The sequence below is a fragment of the Girardinichthys multiradiatus genome, chromosome 17, assembly GCF_021462225.1.
Source record: "Girardinichthys multiradiatus isolate DD_20200921_A chromosome 17, DD_fGirMul_XY1, whole genome shotgun sequence".
Classification (NCBI taxonomy): Eukaryota; Metazoa; Chordata; class Actinopteri; order Cyprinodontiformes; family Goodeidae; genus Girardinichthys; species Girardinichthys multiradiatus.
Window position 1 is genome coordinate 3,591,926 of NC_061809.1, and position 14,629 is coordinate 3,606,554.

Genomic DNA, 14,629 nt, shown 5'->3' on the forward strand with positions numbered 1-14,629 from the left:
AAACCCCAGTTGGTCCACTATGTCTTATCAAGTCCAAAGTCATAGCAGCCATCAACCAGAACATTTTAGAGCACTTTATGCTTCCTTCTGCTGATAAGCTTTATGGGATAACTGATTTCCTTTTCCAGAAGGACCAGCCCATTTTGCCTTCCAAGTACCAATACCTGCTTTAATCACCATATTAACATCAGCAAATCGGCATGAACCGCAAGTTGATGACCCTCCATGCTGCGCTGCATGGATGCAGTAAGGTATGCAAAAGGAGCCGAAACCAAGTACTAAGTGCAGATACTGTAAAGTACAGGGGCATACTGTTCAGTACAATAGCATTTCTGTATTAAAATCTGTTTTTTATTGGTCTAATGTGATATTCTAATTTTCTGAGAAACTGAGTTATGAGTTTTCATTTTCTGTAAGCCATAATCAGCTAAATTACCACAATTAAATAGTTGAACTACATAACTCTGGATGAATCTATCATATCTGAGTTTTACTTTTTGAATTGAATTACTGAAATAAATTGTTTTTTTCTGATCATATTCCTGTTTACTGAGGCACCTGAATTAAATTACAATGGGTTTGTAAATGTTAAGAGCTATTAGGTCTAACAAACCTTAGAAAAGATTTTATTAAAGTCAGACGCTAATAAAGATTTAAGTTATGTGAGGGATGTAATGTGTAGGCTTTACCTCATTTTTCTGCTGACTGGAGAGAGGCTTTGAACCAGGAAAACCTGCTAAATACAACAAGGAGTAAGATTATCTGGAAGAAGCAAATAATCAGACAGATACCTCCAAAACTAAGCCAAAACCACCAGGACCTCATAATACAACATGGTTGTCTGAGCAGAATTAGAAACAGCGGACATAATAAACTGTTCAGTAGTAAATGGGGTCCTTAAATCTTTGGCAAACTGTACTGTCCAGCCTTGCTGAAAACTGGGAATGATCTTAGATTCATTGACTTCATTGAATCTACGAATTTTTCAGAGTAAAATGATTTATGTGGTAGAAACAGATTCAGATGCAAGCATTGTAGAGGTAACACAGAGAAGTTCTTGTTTTAAGAAGTGATTGGTTTCACATATTCACCACTCTCTGTTCTCTGCTGAGGTTTATTTTTAGACAGAGCCTCCATCACATCCTGGATCCTCCAAAGCTCCTTCTGGATCTGGATGTGTTGCTGACTTGGAGGTTCTGTCTGAGAGCGACAAACACACACACAGAGAGAAAGATGTTGTTAAAGTATGAGGCATTTATAAAGCAGTGTGTGTTTTTGAGTTTGTCTGGGTTTATCTGTTACCTGTGGGCTGCCCAGGGCCTCCAGCTGCTCCAGCAGGTTGGTCCTGGCCAGAGTAACATCTGCCTCCAGCCGCTCAAACTCCCTGCAGGAACGCTCCAGCTCCTGGGGACACAACACCCACTCAGTCTGTGTTCATATAAATGTGTCCACATGCTGTGCATGTGAGTCCTGGACCTGTGTTTCCTAATATATAGGCGTGTGTGTATTAAAGATTTTCACAGTGATACCTCTGCTTTTATGCAGTTAATAAATAAAAACATCTATTCTGTCCCCCAAAATGTAAGAAATGCATTTACAAACATAGTTACTTAATTTGAATTGTAAAAAATGTGAGAAATGTAAAAGACCTTTATGATCCATCCCTCTATCCATCCATACATACATATCAGAGATGAGGTTGCATAGGTAACAGGTCCAGGAGGAAAATTGTCAATGTACGTTTAAGCCAAAATTGGGAAGAATTTGGTCTCAAAGTGTAAGTACTGTAAACTTTTAAAACAAATTTCAAATCAAAGGTATGTCTACAAGTAGCCAAAATGAGGGATTTCATTAAATTTAGTTTGTCAATATAGCACCAACTTGCCAATGGACAAACAAATCCAAACCATATTCAGTTACATAACAGTTCCATTTTTGAGTCTTTCTTGATGGTACTGATGTGGAGTTCCAGATGGTGAATTACTGCTCCTTTACGTGTGCTTCTCTCCACAGTTTTCTATCCAGTGCAAGCTCCTACCAGTTATCCAGTGGTATGTGGAACTTCTTTAGTTTTGTGTTGATGTTTTCCTTGTACCGCTTCTTCTGGCCACCAGAGGCTCACTGACCTTTCTTCAGCTGGGACTATAGGTTCTGTCCATGCCTCAACTCCATAGAGAAGTGTAGAGAGAACGACAGCTTTGTAGACCAGAAGTTTGGTTTGGGCCATTTGGTCTCGGTCATTGAACACATAAGCTACACTTGTACACCTTAGTTGATATTTAACCTCGATGTCAATATCAGCAACGCAAGAGAGAAAACCAAGGAAAGTGATCACCTATCGTCAGCATACTGAAGCAGCAAACTTTCCTTTTTACTTTAAACTTGTTGAGGCCGAAACTTGTGCCATCAGAAAGTGAATTTAAATTGCTCAGACCCAATCTGTATTCACGTAATTTGAAATGAAATGCATTGGTTCAAAAATGAATTATTGGTTTGAAACTGCATTTATTTGCTTTGCAAATGTATTTCTTTGTTTGATTACTTTCACATTCCGTTCTTTAATTCAATTTCAATTGCAAAATTTTGTTTTGGAATTGAAAGGACCCAGATGTCTTACATCTAAGTTCTTGAGAAATCTACAGAATAATCAAACACAGATTCCACTGCTTTACGTTTGACATCTTGTTAAACTTCCTTTATAACATATTGAGCTGGAGCAGTGGAGCGTACATGAGCTTGGTGGATGTCATTCACCATGTCAAATGACCATGTATAAGAAGTGTCATGTAAACAAATGATGGACTAATTGTAACAGGTATGTAACCTGTACCTATTAGCTAAAGACACCAAATTAGCATTGTGTGCCACCGGTGTTACATCGGTCAGTGTTTCCCCAACGATATGTTTTACATAATGACTGACATCTGCCAAGCTCATGTATGCTACACAGCTCCAGCTCAAAATGCCATAACGGAAGTTTAACCTGATAAATCGGTGAATGTCTGTTGGATTTTTCTGTGGTTTTCTCAAGGACCTAGATGTGTGACACAAAAAAATATTATTGGAATTAAAATTTAATTATAGAACTGAAAGTGAAAGTACAACCCCAATTCCAATGAAGTTGGGACGTTGGGTAAAATGTAAATAAAAACCGAATGTAATGATTTGCAAATTCAACCCTATATGAAATTGAATACACTGCAAAGATAAGAACAGTTTAAGAACGTTTCTCAACGTACAATTGCAAGGAATTCCGAGACAACCAAAACTGAATGCTCATGACCTTTGATCTCTCAGGAGGCACTGCATTAAAAACAAACATAATTCTGTAAAGGATATTACCACATAGGCCAGGAACACTTCAGAAAACTATTGTCAGTTAATACAGTTTGTGCAAGTGAGATTCCTCTGTAGATCCCAAATTCTGCCTACTCTCCTTTCCTGAAAAAGGCAGGGGTTGGGACGGTTTCGGTTGGGTGGCTAGTTTGGACCAGGTGTACCCCTCCCTTGTTTTTTGTATTTATTTATTTGTTAGTTTTATCTATTTATTTTTATTTAATTTTTTTGTTTGTTTTTTGTGGCCCCCGTCTCTGGATGGGTCCGGGGTCGTTTGGGTTCGGACGTAGTCGGACACTATCAGAGGTTAAAGGTCACTCTCAGAGGATCCCTGAGCTCTGAAGGGATCTGTTCTTCTATGCAGGCCTTGAGCAGTAGTTTGTGGAAGTGATGTAGAATCTCTATTGGGATCCCATATGGACTTGTTGCCTTGTAGGTTCTAAGGCTCCTAAGGGCACCTTCAGCTTCTCATAGCACTTCCAGGAGCTCCTGGAAGTGCTCTTTCCATCAGGTATTGATGGATTCATTGGTCTTCAGTGGCTCCTGCCTGCCCTTTGATCGCAGTGGGGTTAGGCCTTGAAGGCTTGGGCCATAAATAGCCTTAGAGGCACTGAAAAAGCTCTGGAGTCTGTAAGTCTCTGGATTTCCATTGCCTTTTTTGTCCACCATGCATTCATGAGTTCCCTCAACCGGCTCTGAACAGTTGCCTTTGCTCTGGAGGGAATCGTTCTTTTGATCTTGCAATAAATGTCATTTTGCCATATGTGAAAGGCTTCCCTCCTTTTGGAGATGAACAGTTCTATCTCAGTGTCATTGTCATCAAACCAGTCCTGGTGTTTTCTGGACGTATACCCAAAAATGTCTCTACAAATATTGAGGATGATGGATTTACATCATTAGGATATTCCTGTTGAAGGCTTTGCCCAAGAGAGGTTTGAAATTGCTGCTAGGTGGCAGGTTCATGCCGTCCGTTAAGAGTCGGTCGTGATTGAGTCAGCTTTTTTGGAACGTTCTTTTGGTCTCAGGTTCATTGGAACACACAAAGTTCTCCACCACGGCAAGGTGCCAATACAAGGAGAACAATATAATACAATACAGTCTGATTCAGTTGGTCATTCAATTCCAGTTGGTAAGTTGTCTGTCAAAGGAAGCCCAAGAAATTGAATCAAGCTGTTTACTTGTTTAATTTTAACTCACTTTTTATTTTTACTATTTGTTCATTTCATACAGCTTTTCCATTTTGGCTTTATATTTGATTGATAAAATAATGATATTTATAACATATATAGTCTTGTAACTTCTTTATTGTTTTTTAGTATGCGTCTATTTGCCTTTTAGCTATGCCGCTGAAACACCTGAATATCCCCACTGTGAAACAATAAAGGATATTTCTGTTCTATTCTATATTGTTTATATAATCTAAACATGACAAATGTATTATAACTATAAAATATAAATGAAATTAGATAATAAATTACATATTTTCCATCCGGGCTAGTTACATATTATTACGGTATCTGTTGTGGATTTTTTTAAACTTAAGAATGACTGTACATAATTTGATGAACTGGTAAAGACAAGATCCTTTATACTATCCCGTGACACAGAACTGAAACAGGGTGTCTTTCTTTTTCTGTACATTCTGTACAGTAAAAAGTCAGGATGTTGAGATACAAATTCTAATATATAATTATTAATTAAACACTTCCTCTATCGTTGTATTTAACAAAACCCACTTAAGCAAATGTCACAGCTAAGTGTGTGTGCCACTATTAAGTGTGTTTTTGTGTGTGTGCACTTGCTGCTGAGAGAGGACCAGAAAACGTTTTAAACCAACATAAAAAGGGTCATTTTCGGTGTGAGTGTGTGTGTGCTTACAGCGGTGACTCTGGACAGCTCCCTGCAGGTGCTAAGGAGGCCGCTTTGCAGAACATCTCTCTGCTGCACAAGGCTCTGCGTTGCCGCCGTGTTGGAGATGCTCTGCTCACCCAGCTCCTGACTTGCCGACAGCACCGCAGTTTCCAGAGTGTGCTGCCACAAAATACACAGGTAGCCTCCTTACTGCACACCTGAGACTGCTCACAATGTGGAAAAGGTGTGTTTGCACCAATCAGGGCAGTACCTTCTCCCTGTGCAGCTGCTGTAGCTTCTCTTCCTGCATCCTCAGTACTTTGTCCTTTTCACACAGTCGGCTCAGCTTGGTCTGACATGCACACAAACACAGATCAGGTGCGCAGTTCATTAGACCTGTTCAGAAGTTTACAGAAAGCATAGTTTTCTTACCTCTACATCGGCCTCGTCTGTAGACTGGTTTAAACAGCTGTCTTTATAATCTTCAGGATTGATCTGAAAGAGGAGAAACATTAAGACTGGGCCAGTAGGGGTCACTAACACCCTATCTGCTAAGGCCAAATGAAAGTTCCTCCTCACTTTTGGAGACTGTTCAGATATTCCTTAGAGGCCCCTTCTATGTTGTTAAAAGATGAGATCTGGACACTTATTTACAAATTATCTACCTGGCAGCTGATCAGGATTTTAATGTCACAACGATTTAGATTTTATTTAAGCTTATACTATACAAAGCGAGTGGCTGAACACATGGAAATAGGATTGCCATGTAGGAATAAAGTATTCTGGGACCCAATATGTATGTAGCGGATGATTCATTGGCTTTTATATAAATGTTACTGAAAATGATTCTGCAGCTCCGAGAGAGAGCTTACAGAGCCAAATAAAAAGCTGCCAGATGAAACAATGCAAACAATTCTGAAATTCCTTTAAGTTATTTTATATGGATCAGACTGCTTCTTTCCTGTCCACTAAGGTTAAAAGTTGGAGGAAAGGTAAAACAAATTTAAATGGCTGTAGAAGTGGAGCATAGAGCTAAAATGCCAAAGCTCCAGGACAGAAAATTAGAAGCATACTGGCTTGAAAAGAAAAAATATGCACCAAAAACTAAAAACAAATTAGCTAAACTTGAGGAAACTAAAGAAGAAAGTGAATTTTCATACACTGAGGCTAAAAATCAGATGAACAGAAGAAAACAAGGATTTCAGTTAGAAAACGAGAAGCAGTCATGGAGGATCGGGTAAAAGCGTTCAGTGATGGATCACTAGTCGACACTGGAAGGAAATGATGCAGGAATGTTTGTTCAGTCAGTTTTCAACCAAACATGCAAAAACAACTGTAAACACCTGCAGCACATTTCCACAGACAGTAATGATATGGAGCTACATTTCACAGGATAACATCAATATGATCAGGCTCTAAAGAAAGTTCATGACAGAGCGGGTCTGTTAACTGCTGCATAAAAGTTGGAACCTGATTGATGAAGGTTGTTTTCTTTCATATAGTGAAGTCTACTGAGAATGACCTTTGGTTAGCCTCAAGGAAGCTCTGGGAAATTGTTTGATGACACAACATGAAAGAAAAGATGTATTACTACATCTTTATAGTATAACAGCAATACGTGGAAGTTTTATCTTTGTCAAATTAATTCTCCTGTAATCGTCTCTGCTAATCTGAACTGACCTGATCCACACAAACTGCAACTCTGTACCAAACATAATCGGTCTTTCGTAAAGTGTAAGAATAGTTTTGTTTTCAGGAAAGACATACATTTTCAACACAGCTAAAGAACATCTGCAAAATAATTTTTAAGACAAAGACATCTAAACATGTAAAGCAAGCATTTCAAAATGTGTCTTAAACAACAAACTATGGTGAATGAAACAGGTGCAAGAGGGTCTGGGTGACAGAGCAACATGTCCCATGCTCCAGTGTGGGTCATTTCCAGCAATGCCAACAAAGGAAAGCATCTGAAATGACGTGGTGTATCACAGACATCATCCAGACATCAGCTGTTGTATCTGGGAAGGATCTAGTGACTGGTGATGAATGGCTGGCTGCATCCATATGGTGAAACTGGAGCTTAATGGTGTAGAGGGAAATATGGATGCACAACAACTGGGCAACCAGAGCAAAGTTTTGGTTTGAGTCTGCTCCACTTCAAGTCAGGTATAAAAATGATTTGCTGAAGACAAATGAAAGTTCTACAGCAAATGCAAGTTTAGTGTAATGTTTATAGATTAGAAGTGATTGGTTGTTATTTTTGCAAACTAACTTCAATTTCCAGGTCATTTATTTGGGAGCTTTTCATTTAAACCAACGTCATTCTTACTTTGTTGCTTTAATATTTGACTATGAAACTCAAGATAGTAGTTGTAAAGCTATTTCTCTATGAAACAACTCTGTCAGCAGACAGCTGGATGGCATCTGTGCCGATTCAAACCAAAACCTTCCAAAAACCTTACTTGCTGGTAGAGTTGCGGCCTTGGCGCTGAGTTCTCAATCATAGTGTGAATCATGAAGATAAGAGGCTCATTCTCCTTCGTCTAGCACCAGTGCCGGGAAGTAGAGAATACAGTGGTGTAATAACACAGTGATACTACAGATATCAGATGCTGTTTAACTGATAATAAGCTAAGGAAGACTAAAACCTGAAAATGGTGACCAACATCTATTTACTGCAGATGAACTTATTTGTTTAGATTTCTTTGTGTGGATTACTTGGGTTGCTTACGGACAGCTAATAAGAATTCTATACAAAAAGCCTCACTGGAAACATATTTACATGTTAAGTACTGATTTTCCTACCACTGCCTACAAGTATACCAGAATCAGAATCAACTTTATTGGCCAGGTTTGTGAGTATAAACAAAGAATCTGACTTTGGTTTCCATCACTCACATTGTACATCAACATCGCTCTAAACAACAACCACCACAATAAATATGGACAAGGTCAGTATGTACCAGAGTGTTTGTTTCATTAATTAATTAATATTAACGTTTACAAAGTAAATGTAAATGAAAGAGCAAACATTCAAGTTACAATGCAAGTTTTGTACTTCCTCCCATTCTTAAAGAAAAACCTTTAAAAAACGTTTGTTTCTCAGATTAGGCCTTAATAGATAAATCACTTCCAGCTCTCATAGCTCAGTCTCATATATCTAAATAATAGATGAGCTGTTCTGTTCTAGAAGTATGCCACCATTATGTATACATGTTTGTGCAAGGCAAAACCTATAGCTTATACTGGTTACTGGTTATATTTTATTTCATAGGACTCTTTTCTTGTCAAAAACGTGACTTATCTCTGTAATAACTGTAACAGAACAGAAACGTTAAAAGACAAAGGAAGAAGGGGCAGCCTAAAAAGATGTCCCATCTCTGACAACTATCTATAAAAGGATTTTCTCAAGAAACATAAGGAAAAAAAAAAAATCAGCAAAGGCTGAACAGACAGCCTTAGAGATTATGGATTAATGACCAATTGGTTACCAACTAATAGCACTCAGGAAATAACGTTGTTTGTGAAGCACACTATTCTCCGCCTATTTAAAATGGTATCTGTAATGAGCTAATAAAAAGTGATATGGTGCATTACACTGTTGCTTTACAACAAATGGTCCTCCTGTCTAATTATCTTAGGGCCCTTTCTTTAAGAAGTGTACAAGTTTTCCATACAAACATTTGTGGATTTTCTCTTAAGATGCTTCAGCTGCCTTAATATTTGCATGTTTGGTTGATTGATGATTTGAAGTTGCTGTTAGGAAATGATGTGTGTGTACACTCGCCTACCCATATACGGTTCAGGGTGTACCATTATTAGGCAAATAAAGATGCAACCAAAAACTTGGAACAATGTCTGTTGCTACAACAGACTACCGGTAACAAATGCCCAAAGGTTTAATTTAGGATTGGTACATTACCAAAATAAGTATTATGGAACATAGCAGTATTTAATTAATAGAGGTAGATACCCCTTTAGGTGAGTGTTGAAAATCCTACAGACCAATGAGGTGTTTCAACTAAAATCTGAAATTAAAGTGGAACTAAACCCCAAATCAACTTTTTTTGCAGATAAACTGTATAAATTGGGCCTTAAGGGTGCTATATTTATATTACTGTGCAATTTTTTACATTTTCACATGAGCTTTTTTAATTCTGCAATATTTGTCTTAAAAACAGTCTTAGCGCTGCCCTCTTTGGGTTGAACAGTGGCTACTGCAGTTAAATTTTCATATGGGTTCAAACGGTACAGCTTGGTACATGTGTAAGTCACAACCCCCCCGTTCAGGTATAAAACCATCTCACTCAGACACGCCCCAAACCGAGTCAGGAGTTGGAACTGCGAGCATTGATCAGAGCGTTTCATGCCTTGTACCTTCGATCATATGCTTTACTTGAGAAAATATAAATCTATATGTAAACTTTCTGAAAGTTTGTTAGTGCTTTGAACGTTAGCACATGTTAGCGATGATGCTGCTAACATGACTTTACCACTCTAGACCCACTCTGTCCTCCACTTACTCAGCAGCACTGGCTTCGGGCCTCACTGAGTCAGCGCCTTGAGCTAGCGGCTCAAACTGATGAGGCTCAGGGCCGCCGGGCTCCATAAAGCCTCCCTTAACCTCCGGTGACCAGGGGGATGAAAAATCCTATGTTGTGAAACTACCAGCGTGGCTCTGCTCATTCTCCATGTTTCACATGTCAAATTAAGCTAGAGGCCACTTTCCCTCAACCTGCAGACCACACCCCCACTTAACCCTTTCTTGGTATCCAACACTTGGCCATGCCCCTCAGAGTCTGAGTCTGTCTGAGTGCAGGGTTATGGTTTTACATCAGGTTTAGTTCCACTTTAAAGCGGCAGTATGGATATCTGAGAAAATCTTGGACTTAGCCTGAAAATTTGAACAAGCACATCTTACAGTTCCCTCCCCCTTGTTCTCTGCTGTGCTACAGGCCTCTCTTTCACAGCTCCTCACCCACAGCAGAGCCTGCCATAAGCAGGGCCACCGATGACGACGGATAAAGAGCTATGGCACATTTTCTGGTAGGGACTAAACATCAACAATATGCTTTACATTGACCATAGCCAGCCCATACTTTGACTACAAAGTTGGTCCTCAAATCATTAGCACAAAGCCATTAGGACAGATACAGAACACTGACGATCTTGAGCTTGAATGATGGTACACGCTGTCTGCGGGGGAGAGGTTTGAAAACCAGCCCTGGTTTCCATACCCCATACACGAGTGTGATTGACACAGCTAAGACATTCCTCCTGGCTCTGATTGGTTGTTTCTGACCAGGAGCAGTGTATTTCTGCAAATGGCAGTAGGACTACGGGGACGAGCTAGAGGAGCTTGATTTTTTTCACAGATCATCCGTTTCATATTGTACTGTTAGGACATAGTGACAGTTTCAACATTAATGTAAAAAAATACATTTTACCTACTGCAGCTTTAAATCTTGAAATAAAAAGCTGTGTTAAAAAAAAACTTTAGTCTAAAGTTTCCTTTTTTATTTTTCTCAATAGAAAGCACTGGGAAAACCATTCCCATTGTGGTCTTGTTTGTCACAAATGCACAAGATGTGTATGCTAGATGAACATCTAGAAGGGTGTAAGGTCACTCTATTCCAAACTGACAGTTGATGTAGATGGTGATGCTGTGGTGAAGTATGGATCTCCTGTAGTGATCTATATCACAGCCAATCTGTAGAAGTCTCTGACTGTTGTTGCATGTATTTGTAATTGGGACCACACAGCTCTCACACTAGAATAACTCTCTGTGTCTGTGCCAGAACGCAGCTAAGTGTCAAGAGCCGGTCATCAAAGAAAGGAAAGCAGCTAGCTTGCCCTATTGTTTCTGTAAATTCCTCCCTTAGCAAAGATCGTGAGCAGAGCAAGATGCGCGTTTACTAAATGATGAAGCTGTGCATGTTTTAGGTTACATGATGTTGGAACATTATAGCAACTTTGTTAAACTGAGTTAACACTGGGTTGGAATAAAGAACACGAACTAGAACCTTAGAAGGAATAAAATATCGGTCGTTAAAAGAAGCATCCTGATCGTGATTGTTGGTGCATATGAGAGAAGACAAAACTATTCTAAATAATTGTATATGAAAGGTTGAAAATTCACATCTGAAGAATTTTGATTTTAAAAAAGGACTGTTTCTTAAGTTTCATGTGTTTATTTTTGAGCATTACAGAACCCCCCCTCCCCCCCGAATTTTCCATTTTTCTATGGAATTGTTTAAATTGATTACATTGACGATATAATTAGATACCTTTTAAGACTAAAGAATGTGTTGATTTGTGATACACAAAATTAGGAAAACTGAAACTGAATTTAGGAAATAATCTACTTGAATTTGAAAAAGACATTACTAATTTCATAGGGTCCTGGGTTTAATCTCATTGAAGGCAGACGGTGTTATCTTTCACACTAATTTATTTCTTGGTATCTGTAAGTTTTACCTCAGTTGTTCTGATGTCTTGCAGCACTTTATGTTCAGTTAATTTAGTTTGTTTATTCTTGTGTATAAAGTAAGGTGCCTTTATTTGTTTAAGCATTAAAGGTAATTCAGTTGGCCAAGTTTAAATGCATATTTGTTAGAAAGTTAGAGAGCTTATTTAATTTTACTGTTAGAAATTACAGTAGCTTAAAGTCATAACTAAACAATTTAAGGCATAAAGTGTCATTTGTTTTGCTTGTAACTTGAAAGCAGATTTAATCAACAGGATTCACTCATCCCTCGTTGTTCCGGACACATTTGTTGGTACCTTTGGCATGGCCACCCTGACTGGTCTGCAGCAATGCAGTGCCATACACAAAAAACTGTAATTAAAGCTGGAGTATCTTGTCAGTTGCATCAGACTACTTGGGCACCCATGACCCTTTTGCTGGTTTATCACCGTTCCTTTCTAGGACAGCTTTGATAGATGATAACCACTGCAGACCGGGAACATTCCACATGAGCTGTTGTTTAGGATATGCTCTGACCCAGTTGTCTAAGTATCAGTTTGGCTCTCATCAAAGTCGCTCAAATTCTCACACTGCCAATTTATCTTGCTAAAACATCAACTTTGAGGGCAAAATGTTCACTTGCTGCTTCATATGTTAAGGTTTTTCACTTTACTTGTCAGTGATAATATTATGTGTGATGAGAGCATGTTTTAAATTTCACAAGTGACTCAAACCTGCCTGCCTTGAGCTCCAACTTAACTTCAATCACAATGCAGTAACATACTGCAGCTAAAGAGCTAAAACGTTATCAGAGCTATTCTTTGCTATAGAATCCAAGATTTCCTTTTGCACTGAACCTATGTTCAGTAAATACAAGGAATGCCTGGAATTTTTACAACCCAAAGAATATGGTATGTGGATTCTGATTCTGTAGTCAGAAACATATAGTTCTCACCTGCTTGTCCAGGTAAATAAGATTCCTCTGAAGATGGTGGGAGAGAACATCAGTCTGTAGCAGTCACAGAGAAAAGAAAAGGAGCAGAAAAAGGGAAGCCACAATTTTTGGTAGAATCACAGACACATGGGTAAAGTAGGGAAAAAAGTGGATTGATTAATATGGAATAAACAGGTTTTTATTAGATATGAGTAAGCAAGGAACAATAAGAAGAGAAGGTAAAGAACATAGTAACAAAAGATGATTGAAAAGAAATACACTACAGTGCATTTGTAATTAACAACCCCTGAATTTACAGGTTGAGGAGATTCCTTATGTAGTGTTTTCCTAAAGAATAATTATAATATTAAATCACATACTCTATATAACAAAAAATAAAGACTATAAAAACAGCTGAACATTCCAAGTTTATTTTTCAGGGAACATTTTTCCCCCCTGAAAGGTGGAAAAGATAAATCTAGTGATGTACAAAATCTGACGAACTGTGCTTTTCCATTATGTCTTTCATGCTAGAAATCATAAATATTTTTTTCTAATTTCTAAAGCAAGCATTTGTTTTGTTAAGCCCTGAAAGACAAGTGAGAAAAAGAACAAAATTGAGAGGCCTTTTTTCTGTTTGTTCTTATAATAATTTTTTCTGCTACTAGAGGCACGAGAGTAAACCACAGGTCAAATAGATAGTCAGGGCATATATACATGTATAAATACACACACACATATATATACATACATACACATATATCTATATATATGTATATATACATATATAGATATATCTATATATATATCTCTATAGATATCTATTGGACAAAGAAACTGAAACACCAGTCATTTTAGTGTGGGAGGTTTCATGGCTAAATTGGACCAGCCTGGTAGCCAGTCTTCATTGATTGCACATTGCCCCAGTAAGACCAGAGTGTGAAGGTTCAATTAGCAGGGTAAGAGCACAGTTTTGCTCAAAATATTGAAATGCACACAACATTATGGGTGACATACCAGAGTACAAAAGAGGACAAATTGTTGGTGCACGTCTTGCTGGCGCATCTGTGACTAAGACAGCAAGTCTTTGTGATGTATCAAGAGCCACGGTATCCAGGGTAATGTCAGCATACCACCAAGAAGGACGAACCACATCCAACAGGATTAACTGTGGACGCAAGAGGAAGCTGTCTGAAAGGGATGTTCGGGTGCTAACCCGGATTGTATCCAAAAAACATAAAACCACGGCTGCCCAAATTACGGCAGAATTAAATGTGCACCTCAACTCTCCTGTTTCCACCAGAACTGTCCGTCGGGAGCTCCACAGGGTCAATATACACGGCCAGGCTGCTATAGCCAAACCTTTGGTCACTCTTGCCAATGCCAAACGTTGGTTTCAATGGTGCAAGGAGCACAAATCTTGGGCTGTGGACAATGTGAAACATGTATTGTTCTCTGATGAGTCCACCTTTACTGTTTTCCCCACATCCGGGAGAGTTACGGTGTGGAGAAGCCCCAAAGAATCGTACCACCCAGACTGTTGCATGCCCAGAGTGAAGCATGGGGGTGGATCAGTGTTGGTTTGGGCTGCCATATCATGGCATTCCCATGGCCCAATACTTGTGCTAGATGGGCGCGTCACTGCCAAGGACTACCGAACCATTCTTGAGGACCATGTGCATCCAATGGTTCAAACATTGTATCCTGAAGGCGGTGCCGTGTATCAGGATGACAATGCACCAATACACACAGCAAGACTGGTGAAAGATTGGTTTGATGAACATGAAAGTGAAGTTGAACATCTCCCATGGCCTGCACAGTCACCAGATCTAAATATTATTGAACCACTTTGGGGTGTTTTGGAGGAGCGAGTCAGGAAACGTTTTCCTCCACCAGTATCACGTAGTGACCTGGTCACTATCCTGCAAGAAGAATGGCTTAAAATCCCTCTGACCACTGTGCAGGACTTGTATATGTCATTCCCAAGACGAATTGACGCTGTACTGGCCACAAAAGGAGGCCCTACACCATACTAATAAATT

The 14,629-nt window shown here is 39.0% G+C and overlaps 1 protein-coding gene across 10 annotated transcripts in view; it reads right to left on the reverse strand.

Moving 5' to 3' along the window:
* The window catches only part of LOC124882911 (pleckstrin homology domain-containing family A member 5-like), a 171,395-nt gene that overhangs the window by 23,397 nt on the left and 133,369 nt on the right, over positions 1 to 14,629 (reverse strand). For 5 of the 10 annotated variants that reach the window (XM_047389575.1, XM_047389578.1, XM_047389572.1 and 2 more), the window contains 8 exons: positions 12,609 to 12,662; positions 7,650 to 7,730; positions 5,620 to 5,682; positions 5,459 to 5,539; positions 5,215 to 5,367; positions 1,303 to 1,404; positions 1,092 to 1,200; positions 690 to 736 (listed from right to left, as the gene is read on the reverse strand). In XM_047389575.1, the coding sequence (XP_047245531.1) occupies positions 690 to 736; positions 1,092 to 1,200; positions 1,303 to 1,404; positions 5,215 to 5,367; positions 5,459 to 5,539; positions 5,620 to 5,682; positions 7,650 to 7,730; positions 12,609 to 12,662 (690 nt within the window). The remainder of the gene's footprint in view (positions 1 to 689; positions 737 to 1,091; positions 1,201 to 1,302; positions 1,405 to 5,214; positions 5,368 to 5,458; positions 5,540 to 5,619; positions 5,683 to 7,649; positions 7,731 to 12,608; positions 12,663 to 14,629) is intronic. The other 5 variants (XM_047389579.1, XM_047389571.1, XM_047389580.1 and 2 more) reach the window with 3 other exon arrangements.